Source organism: Budorcas taxicolor, chromosome 21 (assembly GCF_023091745.1).
Source record: "Budorcas taxicolor isolate Tak-1 chromosome 21, Takin1.1, whole genome shotgun sequence".
Taxonomy (NCBI): domain Eukaryota; kingdom Metazoa; phylum Chordata; class Mammalia; order Artiodactyla; family Bovidae; genus Budorcas; species Budorcas taxicolor.
The window spans coordinates 69,086,707-69,111,495 of record NC_068930.1 but is presented as its reverse complement, the minus strand read 5'-3'; the positions used below and the strand labels follow the sequence as shown (position 1 = coordinate 69,111,495).

General features: G+C 60.8%; 2 protein-coding genes across 2 annotated transcripts in view; one reads left to right on the top strand and one right to left on the bottom strand.

Annotated features, from left to right (window-relative positions):
- The first annotated feature begins 1,742 nt into the window (after positions 1-1,742).
- BEGAIN (brain enriched guanylate kinase associated) lies at positions 1,743-12,832 on the top strand. Its single transcript, XM_052659880.1, has 6 exons — positions 1,743-1,840; positions 5,618-5,779; positions 7,544-7,610; positions 8,063-8,170; positions 10,464-10,547; positions 11,456-12,832. The coding sequence occupies exons 3-6, from the start codon at positions 7,560-7,562 to the stop codon at positions 12,830-12,832; spliced, it is 1,620 nt and encodes a 539-aa protein (XP_052515840.1). The 5' UTR covers positions 1,743-1,840; positions 5,618-5,779; positions 7,544-7,559.
- A 6,633-nt stretch (positions 12,833-19,465) lies between these two features.
- Positions 19,466-24,789, bottom strand: part of WDR25 (WD repeat domain 25) — a 140,585-nt gene continuing 135,261 nt past the window's right edge. Inside the window, exons 4-6 of the mRNA XM_052659920.1 lie at positions 24,329-24,499; positions 20,363-20,503; positions 19,466-19,849 (exon numbers count right to left, since the gene is read on the bottom strand). Of these exons, the coding sequence (XP_052515880.1) occupies positions 19,628-19,849; positions 20,363-20,503; positions 24,329-24,499 (534 nt within the window). The 3' untranslated portion in view covers positions 19,466-19,627. The remainder of the gene's footprint in view (positions 19,850-20,362; positions 20,504-24,328; positions 24,500-24,789) is intronic.

The window sequence follows — 24,789 nt, the reverse complement described above, 5'->3', positions numbered from 1 at the left end:
GGAGGTCCCCCGGCTCCCTGGGTCCCCACGGTGCCTGTATCCTTCCCACCCTGTACCTGGCACAAGCATAACAGGTGTCGGGGGTGGGGGGATCTCATCCTCGCCCTGGACTTGCTGTGTGATCTGGGGAGACTTGCTTAGCCTCTCTGGGCGCCAGTCGTATCTCTAGCAAGAGGTGCCCCACATTGCAGAGGCTGGAGATGATGAGAATCGAGGTCAGAACGAGAGCAGTTGTCAGGGACATAGATGCCCTGCATGTGACCAGAGGCGAGGTCTGGGTCAGATCACAGCAACACCCCCCATTCCCTGTGTTTCCAGGCAAGCCCCCCGCCCCCCTCCCCTGGGCCCACTCTCCCAGTTTCCCTTCTACTCCCCTGAGACCTCACCTGCCAGGGGTCTCCCTGCAGAAGGGCCTTCTGGGATGGGGACTGGCAGGTGAAGGCTGGGCAGGGGGCTCCCCCAGGAATCGCTGACCTTGGTCAAGCCACCGAGGGGAGACTGGGTCTCTGGCTGCTCCCACGAGAGCAGAACCGGCCCGTCCTGCCCCCACTGTCTGTTCACTCGACAGCTCTGGGGTCATTGTCCGAGAGCAGACCCCGGGCCTGGAATCCCAGAATCCAGTTTTCAACTGGAGAGCCTGCCCGCTCCCAGCCGGGCCTGCAGAAAACCAGGGCCAAGGGCAGCCCGTTTCACAGAGGGTCACAGAAGCTTCCGCGGCACCCCCACCCACTCCTTGTCAGATCAACACTGGAAATCTTTTTGAGGGGGAGCAGCCAAATGTGATCCTTCGTAAACTTTTTAAAAAGTTTTCACCCTCACTGTAGGAAATACGATAAATCCAGCAGTGTAAAGGGAAACGTCACCCCCGTCGCCCCCGTCGCCCCCGTCGCCCCCGTCCCAAATCCCACCACCTGGCCCAAGCGACATCGGCATTCTTCCCTTCCCTCACCTTGAGTGGCCGTCTGTGCGCCGTCATTTTGTCAATGGTATTGCCCATGTCTCCAAGCCTTGTTTGGACGCCCAACATCCAGGGCAGCATCTTCCCATCAGAGTTCCGCTCTGGCTCGGGGGGCCAGCACGGCCTCCCTGGAGAGACCGTGGCAAGAGCATGACCCGGCGAACTCAGGCCCAAGGCATCCTGTTGCCCCCCAGCAGGGCAGTGCCATGGGGCTGGGCTAGTTCTTCCTCCACCCTGCATCCCGCCCACCCACCTGGCCCGGACAGGCCGCAGGCAGGATTGGCGAGAAGGGGTCCCAGGAGGGCCCTGTCTTGAACCACTAACATCCACTGGGTCCCCCACGGCCTCCAGAATACTCTGCTGATGTCCGCACAGATCCGCTGATCACCACCTCCCAGCAGGGTCAGGGGGTCACCCTCCCGCCATCCACCTCGCTTCTCAGGGTCTCTGACCAACGGGTCCCACTAGGAAGAAGCAACAGCTGGACAGGAATCTGGAGCTGGGTGGAGCCTGCCCCCCAGGACTCCCCTCTGATGCTGAGATGGGGGTGCAGGCCTGAGGGTGGGGACCTCGCTGCTGGTGGACACGGGGCCAGCAATGCGCCGAGGCAACCAGGGCTGGCAGGTGCCTACACCCTGGCACAGGCACAAGCACTCCACTGCTGTGTTGGTGACAAGGAGCTCTCCTGCCAGTGGGGGGACGACCCCCCATGTCTCTGTGACTGCGTGCCCCTGGCAGGCCGGTGTGCCCCCCGGTCCCCGTTCTGAGCAGCTCTGTCCTCTTCGCCCACAGGCTGCGCAGCGCCTGGGTGCCCTCGTGCCTCGGGCAGTCCCGCAACCTGCAGGGCCGACGGGCCAGGTCCTCGCCCTCGCTTTGGGACAGGTAATACACCTGTTGTCTCCCCGCTTCCTCAGCCTCTGTCCCCAGACGTCCATCCGGCATCGGCATCAATTCCCCCCCACCACCGAGAAGAGGCCCAGTGCCCTCAGCCCTGCTTCCCGGCCATCCTGTCTCGGAGGCCAGGCCCCGGTGACCCCCAGCCCAGCCCAGCCCAGGGCTCGGTCCGTGGGTTCGGGCCTCTGCTGAGTGGCCAGAGGGGCTCCTGGTGGGAGGCCAGCAGGGTCCCTCCAGGCCCCGCTCTGTGCCAAGCAGCTCATCTTTCTCTCCTGTGAGCTGGGAAAGCCTTCCAGGGCCTTCTCACGGGCAAGGAGGGCACCATGAAGCGCCCACCTACCCACCCACACCAGATTGCGCTTCCGGTAGGGCATCCTGATCCCCACTCCCCGAGTTGGGAGGGCGCCCCTGATTTGAGGGTGGCCACAAGGGGTTTCCACACCCGCCCTGTGCACCTGTTTCTAGACTCCAGGGGCCCCTGAGCCACCTCCACACCCAGGGGAGGCAGAGGCCACAGTGCCTGCCCCCGGCATCATCTCCCGGTGGCTCTGATCACAGGGATGCAGGAATCACAGGGAAAGCCCTGCTCCCCGAGGGTGGGCACTCCAGGGTGCGGTGCGCACATCCCCATTTTACAGACGCAGAGCCTGAGACAGGTCAGGCAGGGCTCGGGTAAATGCCCCAGGATGGTGGCACCACCCAGGTGACCGAAGACCCCCGGGGTGCCCAGCCCAGGGCCCTCCCTGGACCAGGAGGGGTGGGGACATGTCCAAAGCTCTTGAGTAGTGGATTGCCAGGACTTTGGTGACGGGCTGTGGAGGGTGACCACAGGCAAGAGAGGTCACCACGGCCTCTCGGGGTCTGACTGGAGACTGATGGGCAGCTCAGGAGGCAGAAAGGGGTCAGTGTCGCGCACGCTGGGGGAGAGGTGCCTGTGGGCCTCTGGGAGGAGAGGCAGGTGGGCGGCTGGATTTGGGGTGAGCGTGGAACCCTGGAGAGAGGCGGGGCCTCCAGATGGAGGCCTGGGAGGGGTTCGTGTGGGGCTGGACACAGAGGACATGTGGCCCGAGGTGTGCAGGGAGGGGTAAGGGACAAACCAGGGCCCTGGGATCAGCCTGGGCAGTGGAGCTGGAGAAAGGTGGCGGGCAGCGAGGCGGGCGCAGCTGAGGGGCCAGGGAGGTGCATTCAGGCCCGGGGCCCAAGCACCTGCACCAGGAGGGGGTAGGGGCCAGGGGCTGGGGGCACTGCCCACCCAGGGCTGGATGGGCTCAGGGGTGGGTGGGTGTGAGGGGCTCAGGGAGGGCAGCAGCATTTGGGGGCTAGTGGGGGCACAGCCGCCCAGCACATCTGCAAGAGCATCCGGTGGCCACGGGTGGACGGAGACGGAGGCGAGCTGCTCGATGGGGCCGGCTGCCTCTTGAGCAGTGGGTTACACTGCCCTGGGGCAGGTCCTGGCTCTGCTTCGAGCCCACCCCCACCGCCCCATCAGGGCTTCTTCCTTCACTTGCCTTCTTGGGGAGCCTGTCCCCTTGCTCACTGTCTGTCTCCCCTCGAGACGATACACCCTGAGGGCCAAGGACCATGTTTGCTCCTGCTGTGAGGTGCAGGGTAAACGGGGGGCACAGGGCAGGCGAGGAGGGAAGGAGGGGGCAGGGTGGACATGCCATGGCAGGGATAAGGCAGAGAAACAGGAATGAACAATCCTGGAATGGCAGAGCCCCAGCTGTGGCTGCGGGTGGGTGGCCAGGGTTGGGGAGGGAAGGGTGCTGGCTCTGAGAGGTGGAGGGTGGGTGCTCTCACCTCTTTCCGGGGGGCGTGGACCCCCTGTGACCGAGGGCTGTGGGTGCACCTGCAACCCTGCAGGCTGGCTGATTGCAGGGGCTGCTGCCCTGACCCCATGCGCTGCAGGGACCCTCGGGGTGGACATAGGGGAGCCCTCAGGAGGCCTGGCAGCCCACTGGAGAGACAGGCCTGGGCCAAGGGGGAGCCTGGGATCAATAGCTGCAGGAAGCTCGCAGTGAAATCAGGCAGGTGTGCTGCCTGGAAGAGGCGGCGGGGCCTGTGTGGGCAGCCCTGGGCACTCTGCCACTGGGCTCCCTACTTGCTTGTCACTTGGCATCTACCTTGGGGATCAACTCTTGGGAGGACCCGCCCCGCTCTTCTCTGAGGTTCTCAAAACACAGGCAACTCTTTAATTTTACTTATTTTGAAAAAATGTAGACCTGGGCAGGGGTCCAGGAATGCTTAAGGGAGGTTTGCTGGGTGTGTGCCTGTGGTCACACGTGTGGTTTGTGTGATCAGGCTGGAGGCTGACGATCACTCTTGCCCAGGCGCTGGAGAAAGCCTCCTGCCTGCCCGCAGCAAACCCACCAGAAGGTACCATCCAAGGGGCCTAGGCTCCAGATGCTCTGCTGAGGGGGGCTGTGTTTCTTCCAGCAAACGATGGGCATTTCGGCCCCTCCTCCCACCTGGGCACCTCTCTGGAACCAGGGCTTTGTGTGTTAGGGCAAGAGGGGGACAGTCACGAGTGCATTGCGGGAGTTGGGGGAGCTGGCAGGGACTGGCAGCCAGGTCTGTGTGACAGCAGGGCCCCTGCCTACCCCGTGACGCCACGGAGCTCTGGGCTTCGTTGTGACTGTAGTGCAGGGGCTGACGGGGCACAGTTCAGGGGGTGACTGAGCAAAGCGCACACCCAGGGCACCGAACGGCAGCTTGAATCTTAGCCTCACTCGTGGCTAACAGCCAGCAGAACTCCCCTGGTGCCCCCACCCACCGTGCAGCTGTCCCTTCCCTACAGAAACGAGCCCTCCCAGCTGCTGAAGGTGAGTCCGCCCCCCGCGGCCCCCCTCTGCGTGCTCAGCCAGCCCAGGGAAGGGTGCCTCAGAGGGTCAGCACATGGTCAGCCGTGGTTAGGTGCTTTCTGGGGGCTGGGTGGCAGCCGACAGGAGGGTGTGGCCAGTTACACCTGCCCCTCCTGCCTCATGCCCCAAGATAGCTCATGTGAATGGGTGGCATGTGGCTCAGTGGGGAGCCACCCCCTGTCTGTTTTTCCCTGAGCAAGGGGACTCAGTGGCCAGGGTCCCAGAGGAGCCCTCAGTCTGTGGGGGAAAGTAGAGCCTAAGAGCCAGGCTTGCCTCTGGAAGGCTTCCTGGAGGGAGACATGAGCAGGCCCAGGATTTTCTGAGTTTCTGGCGCTCCGTGCTGCTAGCTGACCACTGTGGTGGACACTGCCTGGGCACGGGGCCCCTCCTCTCCCGGGCCCAGAGAGCACGCAGCCCACCTGAGGAAGAGAGGCCTGCTCTAGGATGTAGAACTGCTGACTCTGGGCCTCACCGGCCTGGGCCCCTGCTGTAGAGAAGCAAAACGGGGGCCCTGTAAGCCGTACCAGCTGGAGCTCGGCTCCCAGACCAAGGCGCGGTGCTGCTGCTGGGAGATCTTTAAACCAGGGTCCTTTCAGCCGCCCCCAAACACTCGCCCCAAGGCCAGACGGGCTCAGTGTCAGGGACCGTGACCCCCCCCAGGGAGGGGCTGGGGAGGTGTGCGCGCTTTTGTGTGTGTGTGTGTGTGTGTGTGTGTGTGCCTGTGGGTGTGGTGTGTGTGTGTGTGCCTGTGTGGTGTGGTGTGTGTGTGCCCGCGCGCGTGCAGTGTTTGTGTGCGGTGCGTGTGCGCATGCACTGGTGCGGCCGGGCGCGCCCGGGGCGCACCCAAACGCGCCTCGAGCTCATTGCCCGCGGCCTGGCCCGCCGCCGCCACCTGTCGTTGCAGCTCGCTGCAGGAGCAGAAGGGCGAGCTGCGCAAGCGGCTGTCCTACACGACGCACCGGCTGGAGAAGCTGGAGAACGAGTTCGACTCCACCCGCCACTTCTTGGAGATAGAACTGCGCCGTGCGCAGGAGGAGCTGGAGAAAGTTACCGAGAAGCTGCGCAGGTGAGGGGGCGGGGCCTGGACGGGGCGTGGCCTGGACGGGGCGGAGCTCTGGGGCGGGGCCCGGGAGGGCGAGGCCAGGGGCCCTGCGGCCGGCGGGTAGCCGCATTTGCAGGCCAAGTGACTCTTACAGAGTCGCACCTTGTACCACGAGCTGCCAAATCAGGATCTGAACGTGGGTGTGGCCGCTGCGAGGTACAGGCGACGTGGTGGGGCGGCATGGAGACACAGGAGCAGCCATCTCCAGACCAAGACTGGCCCACCAGGGCCCCAGCCACTGTCGCCTGGGTCTCTGATAGGAAAACGATGTCTAGCCCCGGACATGAACCAGCATTTAGAGACCGTTCCCTTCAGCGGCCTGCTGTGTGGGACCCTGAGGGATGACTCCCTTAAAAACAAAACTCCTGAAAACATTGTTCTGCACAGGTACTAATGGTAAAGAACCCGCCTGCCCATGCAGGAGACGTGAGAGACGCGGGTATGATCCCTGGGTGGGGAAGATCCCTGGAGAAGGGAATGGCAACGCACTGCAGTATTCTTGCCTGGAGAACCTCATGGACAGAGGAGCCTGGCAGGCTGCAGTCCAAATGGCCGCACAGAGTCAGACACAACTGAAGTGACTTAGCACACAACACGCACATTTACTATGGATATTTTTCTTAAAAAATATTACACACTTTACAGCCTTCCTTTAGAAAGAATGTTAAAAAAAAAAAAAAAACACTCAAACTTTGCCATTGGCTTCAGTTCAGTTCAGTCACTCAGTTGTGTCTGACTCTTTGTGACCCCATGGACTGCAACACGCCATGCCTCCCTGTCCACCACCAACTCCTGGAGCTTACTCAAACTCATGTCCATTGAGTCAGCGATGCCATCCAGCCATCTCATCCTCTGTCATCCCTTTCTCCTCCCACCTTCAATCTTTCCCAGAATTAGGGTCTTTTCAAATGAATCAGTTCTTCACATCAGGAGGCCAAAGTATTGGAGTTTCAGCTTGCTGTTGGCTTGGTTTGTTTTAAATATTTACCGAGGACTGTGTGCTCAGTCATGTCCAACTCTTTGTGACCCTATAGACTGGAGCCCCCCAGGCTCCTCTGTCCATGGGATTTTCCAGGCAAGAATACTGGAGTGGGTTGCCATTTCCTTCTCCAGGGGGTCTTCCTGACCCAGGGACCTAACTTGTGATTCTATAGAACGCTGAATTTGCAGGAGGGCTCTTTGTCCGTTACTACTTAAGCATCTCTAGTCTCAGTTTCTCTGCTGGCAAGACACGGACACTAACACTATACACAGGCTGTCGAGAAGGTGGGCACTGCCCCTTCCACCATCACACCTCAGGGCGGCCATCGATTCCCACCCCACACTTGCTTCCCCACCTCAGCCTCTTCTAGGGAAAACCGTATCCTATTCACCCTGTGTCTCCAGCAATCATCCCAGAGCTAATCGCAAAGTCTTGAGCCTGTTCCCTGCTAACCTGCTGCTGAACTGGGAACCCCTTAGGCAGACTTGTAAGGACTGTGTGCAAAATGTGCATTAACTGGCTCTGACCGAGTTCCCGAGAAACCCTTCTGAATAAGAAACTTTCCCTTCTCATCAGTAGGGGTCCTGGGCCCTGGCAACCAGTTAGTTTAAATGAGATGTTTTCTAGCACAGGAACAATTAGACCAGAGAGAGGGCCTAGGCTCAGCCATCAGCGGGCCGTACGGCTGCAGGGGCCACGGGAGGGTCAGGCCTGGCACGGCAGTGACCTCACGGCCTCCACTCCAGGATTCAGAGCAACTACATGGCGCTGCAGAGGATCAACCAGGAGCTGGAGGACAAGCTATTCCGCATGGTGAGGCCACGACCCCGCGCCCCACCCCAGCATGCCCAGCCCCGGGCCCCCAGCTCTGGAACCCTGGTGAGGACCAAGGGCCAGGCCACCATGCCCTTGTCCGTGGAGCTGGGCCAAAGGCCTCGTTTCCACCCTGCCCTCTCCCTGAGGGGCTGGGCCGTACCCCCCATTTCCGCCCCGAATGGGAGGGTGCTGTCAAGCCCTCAGCTGTCACTGTCCCCGCGGTACTGATGAGAAACAGAGGCTCAGGGAGTCAGAGACTTGCCCAGGGCTGTTCGGCTCCTCACTGGCAGAGCGGGATTGGAACCTGGGTCGCTCTGTGCTCTGACCCTTGCATTCCCTGGACTCCAAACTTCTCCTCACTTCCCGGGGAGGCCAGGAGGAACAATAGGGCTTGAGTCCCAGGCCTTGGCTGACCGCTGACCACCCCCCTGCCTGTCCCCCAACCCCAGGGCCAGCACTATGAGGAAGAGAAACGAGCTCTCAGCCATGAGATTGTCGCCCTCAACAGCCACCTGCTGGAGGCCAAAGTGACCATTGACAAGCTCTCGGAGGACAATGTGAGTGTCAGGCCAATCTGACCCCGTGCAGCAGCCCTGAGGGGCTGGCACAGGGCTGGGTGGAGAAACGGGGGGGTAGGGCAGGACCTCAACAAGCATGTGGGAAGCCAGGGAACGACAGGGGCTGCCTCTCACACCACGTCCATGAGGCCCTCCGCTGGAAGGAGACAGGACTCAAGGTGAGGAACACGAGGCCACCTTGGCCCAGTCAAAGCAGGGCTTCCCCGACCCCAAGGTTGGGGTGGGGCCACTCAGGACTCCCGCCTTTGGCCACCCCCACTGGGCATCAGAGCCCTGGGGCTGCCCATGGGTCCTGATTTCCTGGGTCCCATGAGAAGGGTGGCGCCCCCACCCCTCCACAGACCTCTGACTGCCAAGCTCACATTCGCTGATTAGCACCTGCTCCTCGAGGCTCTGAGAACAGGGTGTGAAGAGCACAGGTAGGCCAGTGGCCTGTGCACGTGGCATTTACATCTGAGCGGGATAAATAGGTAAACTGTGTAGCGAGTTAGAAGTGCTAAATGCTGCAGAGAAAAATACGGCAGGTGAGGGGGCTAGGAGCCTCCAGATGCAGGATCAGGGAACCTCAGTCTGGTGCTTCTAGAAGGGGCTGCAGGAGCTGAGACCTGAAGACGAGCAGGGAGCTGACGGCGGGGGAGGGCTCCCCTTCCAGGCGGAAAGCCACAGCAGCAAATGGGGGCTCTGAGTAACTCGAAGACCAGCAAAGAGACCGGAGGGGGCTCTGGAGGGGAGGAGGGCCCGAGGGGCTGAGGTCAGGATAACAGGAGGTGGCATTTAGGCACCGGTAGGAATCTGGGTTTTATTCTGCCGGAAATGGGAGCCACTGAAGGTTCCTGAATAGGGGGAAGCCTGGCTGGACTTCCTCTTACAGGCTCCACAGCTGCTCTGCTGAGGACAGACCGTGGAGGATGAAGCTCTGAGTGGATGCATGAGCAGGCAGCAGTCTGGGAGAAAGAGGACGAGTCTGCCGGGATGGCGGCCGGGGAGGCGGGGAGGGGGCTTCAGTTCTGGTTAGGTTCTGAAGATGGAAGCAAACTGGCCGAGTAGGGATGTGGGGTCTCAGAGGACGACATGGGTGCAGTCTGACTGCAGAGGTTGAAATCTGCAGGACGGGAGCCACCTGCTGTGTTCTGGGCTGGGGTCTGGGGTGGGGGGGGGGGTAGGGGGAGGGTGTAGCGGGAGGGTGCAGCAGGCGCCCTGGCCAGCCAGGTGGAGGTGCCACGGGTAGGAGATGGCAGACGAGTGCATGCAAAGGAGAGGGGAGGCTCTGATGGGGCAGCACTCTGGCATCTGTTCACGACTGAGTGGCAGGTCTGGGTTGGCCAAACAGTGCCCGCAGCCCTCTAGTGCCAGTGGTGGCTGGTCTGGGCCTCACATGGGGCTCAGTTCTCAGCTCTCAGCCAACCATGCCCTTCCAGGGATGCATCGAAGGAGCGGGGGACCCAGGTTCCCTCCACCGTGCCAGCCAAGTGGGGGACACCAGAGTCTCTAGGACCAAGGTAGCAGGGACCGCAGGGGTGCCCATGGCTTCAGTAGCGTCCCTGGGCTGCAGGACACCTGCAGCTGGTTCTGGTTGAATTGAGACTGTGGGTAGATCTCAGGGCCAGGCACCCCCATCAGAGCCCTGGCTGCAGTGGGTCCCCGAGCGGGGGCGGGAACCAAGATCCAGCCGCAGGCACGGGCAACAGAGGTTTCCCAAAGGTAGAGCCACGCGCCCTGGACTCCTCCTGTGTGCATCTGTTCTCAGCTCAGGAGGCTGAGCCAGTCCCTGTCTGAGCCTGGGGTCACACAGGCCCTCCACCCCCACTCACCCTGCCCCTTGCCTGGCCCTGCAAGTCCCCTCCATTGCCAGGCCTCACCCTGAGACCTGGGGGAAGGGTGGCAGATCCACTCCTAATCACCAGCTACTGGCAGCACTGTCCACACTGACCACTCCCTCCCTTGGGAGGGACTCGGAAGCCAAGGGCGGGGAGACGGCTTAGTGTCCATGCCTGGGGGCCTCTGGGACTTTAGAGGCCACTGGGGGGCCTTCCTCCTCCATGGCCCCTGCTTTGTGGGAGGTTCCCACGCGGGTCAGCGGCAGGACTGCCTTCCAGGGGACTGTCCACACACTGGGCTCCAGGTCGGGGCTGTAACCCGTCCTACAGGCGAGAGCCGCAGAGGGGGTCCACGTGTGCACGGCCATCTCCGTGGGCTGGTTACCATGTCGGCAGCTGGGACCTTGGCCGGGGCCGAGCCTGCGCCCAGTCCAGTGGCTTCTCTTGTCTCCTAGGAGCTCTACAGGAAGGACTGCAGTCTCGCGGCGCAGCTGCTGCAGTGCAGCCAGGCCTACGGCAGGGGCCGCAAGATGGCCGAGGTAATGTGAGTCCCGCCCCGGCCAGCCCGCTGCCGCGCCCGTGACCTCCGCACCCCTTCCCAGCAGCTCCCAGACCCCATCCCCCGGGCCCCCTCGATCTTGTCCGAGCCCCTCTGTGTATGTGGTGGAGGGCTCGCCCTGCACGTACCTCCCCACCAGCCTGGATGGCCTGCCCACTCCACCCCAGTTTCCTCCAGGGGGCTGCTCCCGGCAGGGTGACCCTGCATGAGCCTCTCAGAAACCCAGTGGTTTGGTCTGGGCACAGTTCCTGCAGAGATAAGAAAGCTGGCTTCACCCAGGAGCCACTCAGCCGGGGCCACAGGGCGAGTACCACTCAGACCCGGGGCTCCTGTCCCAGCCAGGCTGTCCCTCCCCGTCTGGGCATGCCCCTCACCCAGGCCTTGTCCAGGTGCCCTCTCCCGGAGCCTGGGCCACCCCCCGAGATCCTCACAAAACAGATCAAACGGTAGCGTTCCATCCCCCACCAGGCACCAGGCGCTCACGTGGAAACCGCTTGCATGCCTGGGCCCTCGGTCTTTGTTGCACCCGAGTCTGTCTGGTTTGAGCCAGGCCACAGGACTGGGTGTCCCCTGGAGACCATGGGGCTGGGTCAGCGAGTCAGCCCCTCAGGGGAAGGCCCGAGTTAGAGCCGGGGGTCCAGCCTCAGGGCTCTGCGGGGGCCCCATCAGCATGACCCAGGGGGCATCCTGCAGCTTGCGGGATACAGCTCTGGCTGGTGGGATCAGACAGGCCCCTGGCAGGTCCCCTGTCGATCAGCCTTGGCCGCCGGTCCTGGGCTGACCGTGACCCCTCCCTCCTGCTCCTCGCATCACCCCATCCCCCCCAACCCCCCAACCCCCCCAATCCCCCTCAACCTTCCCCCCCTTCCCCCCCCACCCCACCACCAGCTGCCCGCAGAGTTCCAGGAACGCATGAACCTGCACGCGGAGAAGCCAGGCTGCAGCCTGCCCGCCCCGCTCTGCCGCCCGGCCTACGCAGACAGCGTGCCCCCCTGCGTGCTCGCCAAGGTGCTGGAGAAGCCGGACCCCGGCAGCCTGTCCTCCCACCTGTCGGAAGCCTCGGCCCAAGACCTGGGCTTCCCCGAGGGGCTGGAGAAGCCAGGGTCCCGACCCCCCTACAAGGGGGACATCTATTGCAGCGACACGGCCCTCTACTGCCCTGAGGCGCGGCACCAAGACCGGCGGCCCAGTGTGGAGGGGCCCGGGTCCGATGTGGGCTTCCTGCAGGCCCAGAACTCCACCGACAGCACGGCTGAGGAGGAGGAGGAGGAGGAGGAAGATACCGAGGCCGGCGCGGCGGCCTACCCCGCCAGCTACCGCCATGAGGCCTTTGGCGGCTACGCAGCCTCGCTGCCCACTTCCAGCTCCTACTCCAGCTTCAGCGCCGCGTCCGAAGAGAAGGAGCATGCCCAGGCCAGCACGCTGACCGCCTCGCAGCAGGCCATCTACCTGAACAGCCGCGATGAGCTCTTCGGCCGCAAGCCGCCTGCGGCCTACGGGAGCAGCCCACGCTATGCGGCCGCCGCGGCTGCGGTGGCTGCCCCACTGGAGGCCGCAGTGGCTCCGGGGTTCCCCAGGACTGTGTCACCGTTCCCCGCCGAGCCCTTCCGCTTCCCGCTCTCCCCAGGCCCCCAGCCTGCCCTGATGCCCCCCAACCTGTGGAACCTGCGGGCCAAGCCTGGGTCCGCCCGGCTGGTCGCAGGGGCCGGGCGCGGCCAGTGGCGGCCGCTGAGTGTGGATGACATCGGCGCCTACCCCTTTCCGGCCGCGGCCGCGGCCCCTGCCCCCAGCCTCGCCTCACCCGGCGGCTTCAATGACCGCTACTTTGGGGCCCGAGGCGGCCCCGGCGAGAACGCCGAGGGCCGCGCCAGCCCCCTCTACGCCAGCTACAAGGCTGATAGCTTCTCGGAGGGCGATGACCTCTCCCAGGGCCACCTGGTCGAGCCCCGCTACCTCCGGGCAGCTGGTGACCTGAGCCTTAGCCCCGGCCGCTCGGCCGACCCCCTGCCCAGCTATGCGGCCAGTGAGGGGGACCGCGAGCGGCTCGGGGTGCAGCTCCTCGGGGCAAGCGGCAGCCCCGAGCCTGAGCTCAGCCTCCGCAGCTCCAGGGACTCCCTGGAGCCCAGCTCCATGGAGGCCTCCCCGGAGATGCACCCCGGTGCCCGCCTCAGTCCCCAGCCTGCCTTCCCTCGGGCGGGCAGCTCGGGGCTCAGCCGCAAGGACAGCCTCACGAAAGCCCAGCTCTATGGAACCCTGCTCAACTGAGCACCCCTCGTGCGGGCCCCACCACGGCCAGTCCCGCACACCGGGTTCCCAGGGGTGCTGCCTCGACTCCCCGACAACCCCACCCTCTCGGCCCTGCACACCAGGACCCCTCTCCACCTAACCCACTCGAGCCCGAGAGGGGGACCCCAACCAGAGCGTCTTGTCCACCCCGCACCACCACTGTGCAACGTTTTCTGACTCAGCAGCAGCCTTCCCCGACTGAAATGAGTATCCTTCCCCCTTGCCATCCCCTCCGCCCCCAGCTTTACCAAGTGCGACTATTCTTATAGAGCAAAGTGTCTTAACACACTCGGCCTCCAGCTCCCTGGACGGCAGCCCCAGGCGTTTTCAGCGCAAACGCTGCTGGATGTTTTTGGGCGAAGGCAGGTGGGGCCTGCCCCTGGGAAGGGAAGAGAAGGGTGGAGATATCCCCAGTGATGAGGGGACCGGAAGCTGTGTCCACAGAAAGGGGGACTGGAACGGGTGATGGGATGTGAAATGCTTCTAGCTGTTCTTTCCGTGTGGCCGACGACCCCTCCCCCAGCTCTACTGTGGTCCGTAGTCCCGTGTGTCCCGAGTGGGGCCGGTGCTCGTCCTCCCCCCCACAGCGTCCCGCTCCCTGGCACCACCTTGCGCTACCTCACACGTAATGAGGCCCTCCAACCCCAGTTTCTGTGACTTGCTTCCGTGTTGTCGTCTGTGATGCATGCTCTGTCTCAGTACTGTATTTTGCGATCATTAAATAAAGACATGGGTGGAAAAGAACTTGCGTTTGGGTGGTTTCTTCTCCCCACTCCCTTTTGCTCTCGGGGCATGTGGCCCTGGGTGTCTCCCCTCTCCATCCTCCTCTCTCTGCACAGCTTCCTGAAACCGCCCTGGCGTCTTTTGTCATTCAGCTTAGAATTCTTCCACTGTCTCAACCTCTGCTGAATGGTGTTGTTGCCCTCATATAATGTTCCCTAGAGACTTTGCTTCTGCCTCAAGATTCCTTAGGATTTCCTTTAGTTTGGCTCTGCCGGTGACAAACACTTCTGGCTTTTTTTTTTTTTTTTCCCTGCCCTGTGAAGATGTCTCTGCTTTGCCCCATTTCTGAAGGTTTGTCTTTCCTGGGAGAATGTCAGCAGGGGTCTGGCTCAGGCGCAAGAGATATCCCCTGGCTTCCTGCTGGGGTGGGATGTGCTGTCTGCCCCTCTGGGAGCTGCTCCTTTGGTGTTCATCTGTCTCTTTTCTATTCAGCTGCACGAGCTCTTCCCTCTGACTTTGGTTTCCTGCAGTTTCCCTGAGGTGTGTCTGGCTGTGGATTTATCACAGGAAGTCTTGTATCTGTGGACTGCTGTCTTTCATCAGTTCTGGGAAATCCTCAGCTACTGTTTAAAGTAACTCTCTACCCTTCCCTCCTCCTGGGACTGCCATCGGCGCCTCCTCCTGAGGTCTGCTTCCACGTCCCTCCCTCGTTATGACCCACATCTTGGGGTCAGCATGCCCGGTCTGCATGCCTCCCGTCACCAATCCCCTTCTGCTGCATCCATTCAGCTGCCAATCAGAGCCAAAGATTTTGGTTTTAGTTATTAATGGTTTCCATTTCTAGAAGTTCTTTCTATGTGGTTATTTTCAAAACACACCATGCCACTTTCTAACAGTTTCCTATTCCCTAGAGATATTTCCACGCTTGTCTTTTATTTCCTTAAACAGAGGGGGCACAGCTGGTTCACAGCTGGGTTGGACACGTATGTCAAGCAGGGTCTATGGAGACCTGTCTCTCTTGGCTCCTGCTCACACTGCCTGGTTTCTCTGTGTGCCCAGTTATCCTTGAGCATACTCATTGATGCCCTGGAGAAAGTACCTGAAAAATTTCCACAAGGCCTAGGATGGAGGCCGCTCCTCCAGGGCCTTTAAGTCTGCTTCTTCCAGGGGCTGGGCACTTCCCCCTGGGAGGGAACCACCTGGACCCAGGTGATGCCTGAAGTTGCCCAGCCCACCCAGCTTTGCATAACTCCAGGGTGCCTGCCCTTGACCCTGAGGAGCACCCCAGGAAGCAGCCTGCTGCAGGGAGGGGGCCTGTCGGGAGGCTCAGGAATCAGCTCTCTTGTCTGGGGCCCAGTTTCCCTGTGGGCAGGTGGGAAAGTAACCCTCGCCGACCTAGGGGGGCGGTGGGGGGGGAGTGGCGACGGGAGGGTGGTGGGGAAAACAGACAACCTCTGGTGCCCAGCAGGCTCTAGCTCAATGTTCCCAGAGGGACCCTGAGCCTCATCAGTCCCACGCAGGCTGTGCAACTGGACAGCAGAGCTGGGAACCCCAAGGGCTTTGCAGCCTGGGCCCCTACACTGTCACCTCAGAGCCTGAGTATCTGTCCCCCAAGTGGTGAACAGGCCTCACAGAGCTGTCCTGCCATAGCCTCCAAAGCCAGCCACAGCTGGGCGGGCGGGGGGCCCTTCCTTCCTCCACCAGACACCCCTCTTGTTCCACTCCAGTCCTACCTGACTCCCAATGGGACCCCAACGGGGTGCCCACCATCTGCCTACCCTTGCATCCATGTTTCTTCTCAACCCCTGTGGGGACAGTGCAGGGCTGTGTGACCTTGGGCAAGTCCCAGGCCCTCGGGGCCTGTGTCCCCTCTGGAGCCTGCAGACACTGACTTGTGAGGTTCCCAGGGGCGCTCGAGACAGTGGCTGTCCCAGTGCGTGAAGAGCCCCAGGCTGGGCTGGAGGCAGGTCCCGAGGGAGGGGACAAGCACAGACTTCCCGGGCCTGTCCCTCTGCCCTCCAAGCGTCGGGGCTCACGGCTGCTTCATGGCGGCTGCGGGCGCCAGCCTCACTCAGAGTCAGGCCACACCCAGCAGCACGCACAGCCACGCCTGAATCTCAAGATGGAACTGCTCTCCTCCCCCAACGGCTTCAGAGCCCTGTTCAGACGCATGGGTGAGGCGAAGGTAAGCGCCCAGCCCCGGGAAGGTGGGTGGAGGGGAACAACCCACACTCCTTTTACCTTCCTGCTCTGTACTTTCTAATTTTAGCTCTCTTGTTTCAAAATTGCAAATGGTGAACTCCCAGACACCTTGTGGAGGGTCAGAATGAGTCCTGAATGCTCTTTGGAAGTAAGCATTTGGAGAAAGAAACAGATGAGGGTGCGAGAGCACCTGCCTTTCTTCCGTGCTTCCCGTGAAATAACCCAACAAGGGGGCGGGGCTTGCAGGCGGGGAGTGGAGAAAGCAAGCCCACGGGGGACGGGGCTAAGAAAGAGCCACGGTGGCTTCTGGTGACCCTGGATGTCCCTCTCCCGGGGGGAGTCAGAGCTTCCACTAGGGTGTCCACTTTGAGGACAGAAGTTTGGATGGTGTTTGCCCCAAGAGAATGTGAGACAGTAACAACCTACAAAGCCCTTTCCTCTATGCTTCCTCCCTTGTTCACTCCAGCAGGCCCATTTTAGAAATGAGGAAACTGAGGTTCAGAGAAACAAAGTGCCCACAAAGGCCCCATGCAAGCAAGGGATGGTATGGGACCCACAGGTTGCAGCCAGACAGGGTGTGGGCTCAGAATAAGGGAGGGGCCAGGCAGCTCGGTGGACATGAAGATTGGCCCCTGATAAATGCCAGTGCCCACGCCAAAGCCCACTGAGTACAGCCTGTGACTGGCACTCATTAAACACATAAGTGGCCATACCAGCATGCCACGATGGGGAAAGCAGTCAGCAAACCACGTGATGCAAGTCTCACTCGGAAGACGCTCCACATCAAGGCAGGCAGGAAAGTGCCCACTTCAGGCTGGGCTAGAAAGCAGGCTCCAGGATCTGGGGCTGGACACAAGGAGGCGGGCAGGAGAGGTGGGTGAGAGGCACCTGGGAAGGCCAGGACCCCCGCCCACAATCCCGGACAACTGCCACCTGCCCTAGCAGCCTGTCTGGCTTCATTCACACGCCATCAGTCCATCTGACAAACACTGGCCGAGGGCCCGTTCAGGCCAGACCTGGGGGCACACCCCCTCGTGAAAGAACTGTGGGGGTCCCGTTACTCTCCCCTCCAGCTACACAATGGCAGCTATGCCTGGTCAAGGACCCCTGGTCTGGGGCGGGTATGTGACGCAAACCAGCCAATCCAAGGCCTTCCCTGAGACTTATCGACTGAGAGCGGGGGAAGGAGCAGCCCCTCACTGGGGGCTGAGGATGGAACCCGACTGCGACCTCTGGCCTGGACAGGCTCAACCCCTGCACCAGTGGCTCGGCTGCCACCGATACTAAGAGCACTAACACTGACCCCCCCCTCCCGCCGCCAGCTCCCGAGCGCCTGCTGCACACACGTCCTGCATGAACCCCCATGAGCTGGGTACTGAGAGTTCTCCTTTACAGGCGGGACACTGCAGCACAGGGCGGCTTGGCACTGGTGGTGACGGCATGACAGCAGAAGGTGGGGACAGGCTTTAAACCCACGGCTGCCTGATTCTGAAGCCCGTGTCCTGTGGGCAGATGGCACCTGCAGTTATTCCTGGAACGCCCTCCGTGTGCAGGGCCCTACAACCCTGGGAAGCTTACACATGTGCTGGGAGAGGCCAGGGCTCAGGGCATAGCTTACACATGGAGCCTTGAAATGGAGGGGGCAGTGCTGGGGAGGTTGGGGGAAGAGGGGTCGGCAGGGGCAGCAGCAAGGACAATGGGAGGGCTGTGCAGGTCACAGAGCTGCCCACCCAGAGCAGAGGCAGCCTGAGTGGGGAGGCAGGAATGTCCACTGTCTGTCCAGGCTCTAAGTGGACGTGCACTCAGCCTCCCTTCTGCTGAGGCCAGGACAGCCCCTCACAGGGCCTCCACTTCTACCAAGGGGCTGACCTGCAAGAGCTGGAGTGCGGTTATCTTTCTTTTCACCAAAGCAGCCCTTCTTGAGCCTAAAAAGAGATGATTCTTCCCTGAGCTCCTACCACACCCAGCCCAACGGCACATGGGGTCACTAGGGCCCTGCTGCATCCCGCCCGGGCCTGGGGAGTTCCCGCCCTTCGCCCTCCAAGGGTCTCAGCCCCCCACCCACGCACTCTGGCCTCTCCAGCCCAGCTTGGGGACCCAGCATCCACTTGACACCAACGGCAGGTCAGGCTCTGTGCAGACTGTGGGCGGTGGAAGACGAGGGACAGAGAAGGAGTCAGCCCTCGGGATTAATCCCACTTCAGGGCCTTTGTACGGCCCGTCCCCCTGCTTGGGCCCTGCTTGTGGACCCCAAGACTCCAGGGGTCCAGAGGCAAAGTAGACACACTGGAATAAATGCTTCTCCACCAGCCCCAGTTGCTGTTCAGTCGCTCAGTCGTGTCCAACTCTTTGCAATCCCGTGGACTGCAGCAGGCCAGGCTTCCCTGCCCTTCATTATCTCCCACAGTTTGCTCAAACTCATGTCCATTGAGTTGGTGATGCCATTCAACTATCTCATCCTCTGTGGTCCCCTTCTCCTGCCCTCAATCTCTCCCAGCATCAGGGTCTTTGAGACAGCTCTTCGCATCAGGTAGCCAAAGAATTGGAGTTTCAGCATCAGTCCTTCCAATGAATACTCAGGACTGATTTCCTTTAGGATGGACTGGCTGGATCTCCTTGCAGTCCGAAGGACTCTCAAGAGCCTTCTCCAGCACCACAGTTCAAAAGCATCAATTCTTCGGTGCTCAGCTTTCTTTATGGTCCAACTCACATCCATACAAAACCATAGCTTTGACTAGACAGACCTTTGCTGGTAAAGTAATGTCTCTGCTTTATAATATGCTGTCTAGGTTTCTCACAGCTTTTCTTCCAAGGAGCAAGCGTCTTTTAATTTCATGGCTGCTCCCAATCTGCCCAATCCCCACCCCCAGATGAGCTCCCAGGGTGCCGACACCCACCACACACTTGACCTTCCTGGACACTCACAGCAAGCCTGCAGGCTGGGTTCTGACACTGCTTTACAGAGGGGGGCAACTACAGCTCCAAGAGGAAATGTGACTCGCTCTCAGCTATACCGACAGCGGGGCCAGGCCAGGAACCCAGGGGCTGGAGAGGCCAGCTGGGCACTGCTTGCCTCTGTGGCCTCCTCCTCAGGTCCTGCGTTTCCTCGCTGACCTCCTGCCAGGACACCCTCCTCACAGGCTCATGGTCAGCCTACTCCAGGGAGACTTCCAGGACTGCAGGGATGCACCTGTCCAGAGACGGGCACCTCTGGCCCCCACCCTCACCCATCAGGGGACCTTTGGGCTCCTGGGGTAACAGCTCAATCATGATCCTGAGGGGGCTTAGGGCTCCTTGGCCTGTGGGGATCCTCGAGGGCTCCTTGCTTCTTCACGTCGCTTGTCTCACCAGGCAGATGTACTTCCTCGGGCAGAGCGTGTACAGGAGCGTGTGAGGAGGAGTGCAGAGGGCCCTAGGCTCAGGCAAGCCTGGGAACCCCACTGGCCGTGCTCTGGAGGAGGGAGGAGGGGCCCAGGCCTGAACAGACCCTGTGAGACGGAGGGGAGGCAGACCTAGGACCCAGAGCCCCACCTCTCCAACCCCGACTTGCCCTTTGTCTCCGAGCTCCAGCGGGCCCACAAGAAACGAGGCGAGAGAAGCTGCCGAAGCGTGTTTTCGCTGAAATAATCTAAGAAATAGCAGAACACTCACATTTATTGAGCATCGCCAGCAACCCACCAGGTGCTTTTGCTAACACGTAGTCCTCGGAACCCTGAGACACAAGGTTTTCGTCCCCATTTTACAGATGAGAACACAGAGGCTCGGAGGATGGGGAGGTGGCATCCATCCGAGCCTGGCCCGAAGCCAACCTCAGGCCCTCCTCATCGGGAGGCTTCCACGCCGTGAGGCTCAGAGCCAGATCTTGACGTCACCCTCCCAGGAGCAGGTGGCGAGCATGGAGGGCAGCACGGGGTGGAAGGTGGCACCCACGCAGGCCTGCGTGTGCCCGTGCAGCGTGCGGGCGCGGCTGGCGGTGCGGAAGCTGTACACCAGGACCCGGCCGTCGGCGCTGCCCGTCAGCAGCAGGTCACCGTCCGGGGAGCACTCGCAGCCCACTGAGTAGCCTTCCACCTGCGGAGGATGAGCGGCCAGCTGAGCAACCGCGGGGCTCAGCGCACGCAGCCCCACGGCCCTTCCCACGAAGGAGCGCCGGGCCCGGAGCCGCAGCTGAGCTCCTGCCGTGAGCCGGGGGTCCCTGTGCCCAGGCCGATGTCACCAGGTGGCTCTCGTGAGTCCAGAGAGCACAGCTCTAGCACAGGGACAGGCAGTGGGTCCCTGGAGCCTGTGCCCTCAGGGCGGCCCGCAGGGAAAAGAGGCTGATGGAGAGGGGCCCCCAGCCCCAGGTCCACGTGAGCCAACAAATCAAGGAGACCGGCCCTGTCTGGCGGCTGGGGCCCAGGGAAGGGCCAGATGTGGCCCGAGGCTTCAAGTGGACATCAGGCCAGACGGTACGGGGTCACCCAGGAAACAGAAATCACAGGTTGCCTGGACAGAGGGTCCGTGCTCTTGGGGACTGCAAGTCCCTTGCTGGCATGGTCATGGGACACCTTTCCGCCCCCGGGGAGACGGGATGAGACGGGGTACCTTGTGCCCTTCGTAGCGCCGCCTTCTGCTCATCCGGTAGGGCCACACGGCGGAGAACAGGGCCAGGTAGTTGCCGTTGGTCTGCGCCAGGAACACGGGCTCCCGCGGGTGCAACGTGAGGCTGGGGCAGGTGTACCTCTCCTGAGAGACAGCAGGGCTTAGAGAGGGTGGGGCAGGCTCCCCGGCGGGCTCCTGCCTCTGACGGGCCCGCCACCCACCCTCTGCTCCCAGGGCCTCGAGCCCCTCGCCCAGACCTCGGCTCAGGGGGCTGCGAGCTTACTGTTGCTGCTGTAACAAATGCCTCCAATTTTGCGGCTAAAAGCAGCACACATTTATTATCTTACGCTTCTGGAAGTCAGAAGCCTGACACGGTCTCCCTGGGCTAAAATCAAGATGCCAGCAGGGCTCTGCTCCTTCTGAGGTCTCTGGGCGGAATCTGTTCCCTTGTCTTTTCCAGCTTCTAGGGGTCCCTATGCTCTTTGCCTCCTGGCCCTTGGGGTGAACTGAAAAATGTCCCCCCAAAGACTTCCATGTCCAAATTCCTGGGACCTGTGTCACCATCTGTGTATTTTTTAAAAAAGCAGGGGGATCTTTGCAGGGATTAACTGAAGGATCTTGAGATGAGGAGGTTACCCTGCATTACTGCATCCTTAAATGCAATCACAAGCATCCATAGAGAAGGGAGGCAGAGTGAGACCAGACACAGGCGGGGACGTGGAGACAGAGCAGAGAGAGAGATCTGAGGATGCTGGCATGGAGACTGGAGGGACACAGCACAAGCCAAGGGTCACCAGCTGCCGCCAGAAGCTGGAAGGAGCAAAGGACAGACGACACAGGCCCCGCCAGCACCTTGATTTCAGCCCCAGGATACTTTTTACAAACTTCCGGCTTCCATCACTGAAAGGACACATTTCTATTGATTTAAGTCACTGGATTTATGCTACTTTGTAATCTGTTACACAGCGACAGAAAACAAATCCACACACCCATCTCCCCACCTGCACAGTGAGCCGTAGGGGAGCCCCAGCCCAGCCTAGGGTGCAGAGCCGCCAGAACACATAGTGAGCAAGGAGGTGACTGGCCAAGTGCAGAGATAAATGCGTGCCCACAGGGTTCCGAGCAGGAGGAGAGATCTCGCTGCTTAATGCACTGAGTCACACAAAAACACCTCTAAAAGCGCCCTCCTGCACTGCACCTGTCCTTCCATGTTCTAAGTGATGTCCTGAAGCCACAGCCTCTAAATGAGCCCAAATTCACAGGGCGACACTGGGAGCAGTTGGAACCACAGACTAATGTGCTGCTGGAGGCGCACGGCGACCTCATCGTGAGCTCCTGGCGAGAGGCTCCAGGCAGAGCGCCTGTGCACCGGCACGCAGGGCAAGGAGGTGTGCCTCTAGGAGGGCCGGCAGCTCGGGCACACAGCACTTTCATCCACCTCACTCGCTTCCCTGGTCTCCACAGGGCCGGTGGAGGCAGGATGCCCCAGGGGCCAGACACACCCCTCCGGCCCCCTCCCAGGGCTTGCCTTTCACATGGGGTTGAACTAGAACTCTGAAGTGAAGGTCTAGAGGTGGGTTTGTTCAGGGCCACTTAGAACCCTTTAAGAACAAGGGGAAAAAGTCAGGGAGAGGGAAATGGTGCGTACATACACCTGCTGCTGCTGCACACACCCAGTCATGTCTGACTCAGTGCCCGTGGACTGCGCCCCGCCGGGCTCCTCTGTCCACGGGATTCCAGGCAAGGGTACTGCAGTGGGTTGCCATTTCCTACTCCAAAGCACACCTGATATATATCTTTAAATTCTGGGTGGCAGCATCAAAGAGATTAGCCATAGCTGACTTGAAATCTTAAAAGATGATGGTGGTGGTGATGACAATGAGGATGATGGTGGCGATGGTACTGATGGTAGTGATGGTGACGGTGATTGATGGTGGGGATGGTGATGATGGTGGGAATGGTGAGGAGAGTGGAGATGGTGATGATGGTGGATGGTGGTGGTGATGGTGGGGATGGTGGGGATGGTGGGGATAGTGGTGATGACGATGGTGATGGTGATGGATGGTGGTGGTGATGATCGTGATGGTGGATGGTGGTGGTGATCGTGGTGATGGTGGTGATGGTGGTGATGGTGGGGATAGTGGTGATGATGATGGTGATGGTGATGGTGGATGGTGGTGGTGATGGTGGATGGTGGTGGTGATAGTGGTGATGGTGGATGGTGGTGGTGATGATGGTGATGGTGGATAGTGGTGGTGATCGTGGTGATGGTGATGATGGTGGTGATGGTGGTGATGGTGGGGATAGTGGTGATGATGATGGTGATGGTGATGGTGGATGGTGGTGGTGATGGTGGTGATGGTGGATGGTGGTGGTGACAGTGGTGATGGTGATGATGGTGGTGATGGTGGTGATGGTGGGGATAGTGGTGATGATGATGGTGATGGTGGATGGTGGTGGTGATGGTGGATGGTGGTGATGATGATGGTGATGGTGATGGTGGATGGTGGTGGTGATGGTGGATGGTGGTGATGATGGTGGTGATGGTGCTGATGGTGGTGATGGTGGTGATGGTGGGGATGGTGGTGATGATGATGGTGATGGTGGATGGTGGTGCTGATGGTGGTGATGGTGCTGATGGTGGTGATGGTGGGGAGGGGATAGTGGTGATGATGATGGTGATGGTGGATGGTGGTGATGATGGTGATGGTGGATGGTGGTGCTGATGGTGGCAGTGATGGTGGATGGTGGTGTTGATGGTGGCAATGGTGGATGATGGTGACGGTGGATAGTGGTGGTGATGGTGATGATGGTGGTGATGGTGATGATGGTGGGGATAGTGGTGATGACGATGGTGATGGTGATGGTGGATGGTGGTCGTGATCGTGGTGATGGTGCTGATGATGGCGATGGTGGATGGTGGTGGTGATGGTGATGATGGTGGATGATGGTGATGGTGGATGGTGGTGCTGATGGTGGCAGTGATGGTGGATGGTGGTATTGATGGTGGCAATGGTGGATGATGGTGACGGTGGATGGTGGTGGTGATGGTGGTGATGGTGGTGATGGTGGATGGTGGTGGTGATGGTGGATGGTGGTGGTGATGGTGGATGGTGGTGGTGACAGTGGTGATGGTGATGATGGTGGTGATGGTGATGGTGGGGATAATGGTGATGATGATGGTGATGGTGATGGTGGATGGTGGTGCTGATGGTAGATGGTGGTGCTGATGGTAGATGGTGGTGCTGATGGTAGCAGTGATGGTGAATGGTGGTACTGATGGTGGCGATGGTGGTGGTGATGGTGGCGGTGATGGTAATGATAGGTAATGTATTTATTGAGAACTCCCTGCACCTGGTACTGTGCTAGACTAAGTATCTACATCTTTTAATTCTCAAAACCACACTATGAGGCAAGAAATATTCTCATCCTCAATTTTCTAAGGGGGAAAAAATGAGAATCAAAGAGAGTAACTACTGGGCCTGGGCCCCTGCTTGTAGGTGGTGGAAGCAGGAATTTAACTCACGCAGGTGGTTTACCTTCAGGGTCTGGGCTCCAACCCTTGAGTCACAGCCCCTATCAAAGCTACTGAGCAAGGGGTGAGGTGGACCCACAGGCTGGCTGGGGTGGTGGAGGGTTAGAGTAGGGTTGTCTCGGGGTGGACAGCCACTTTCCTGTGGATGTGAATGAGGCTGCCTCCCACATCCTTACCCCGTGGCATGGCTGTGCTGGGCAGAGAGCGAGTGAGAGGACTGTGAGGGAGTCACCCCGATCCGGGCAGGCCTGGACCTGCATGTTACCTCCCCCGACCCTGCAGACTTCAGACAGCCCTCTCCCTCCAAAGCTCCTGCTGGCTGAACCACCTCCGCAGGATGCAACCTGAGACCCCAGACAGCCTGGGGGCTACATGGATGCACCCTGGGGCTGGGGCTCAACCTGAAAGCAATGCCCAATGACAGGGTTTCTCACATGGAAGATCTGGTTGGAGATCTTGGCGGAGCTCTGGAAATCCCAGGCAATGATGGTGCGGTCGGCAGAGTCCCGGCTTGAAGCATCTGTGCTGCTCAGAAACTCGGAGCCTTCCCGGAGGAAGAGGATGTCCAGAGTCTGCTGGATGGTGGCCTTGTAGCTTCTCACCACCTGCAAGAGTGGGCACCCGTCACAGTGGGGCCCCCGGAGTCCACGGGCAGGGCCAGGGGTGCGGGGCGCCGAGTACATGTGGGCTGCAGGGTCTGGGAGGGCAGTGCGTGAAGATGCACCCCCCCCCCCCCAGGATGAGCAGCCCAAGCGTGGGGGTGGGGACTGCTGGAGGGAGACCTCCGGGGCCTCCCGCCCCCAGCAGGCACACGTCTGTCTCCCTCGGGCCCTGCTCCCTAACACCCCCCACGACCTTGCCTTTCCCTGTGGATGTCCTCCATGCCCTCACCCTC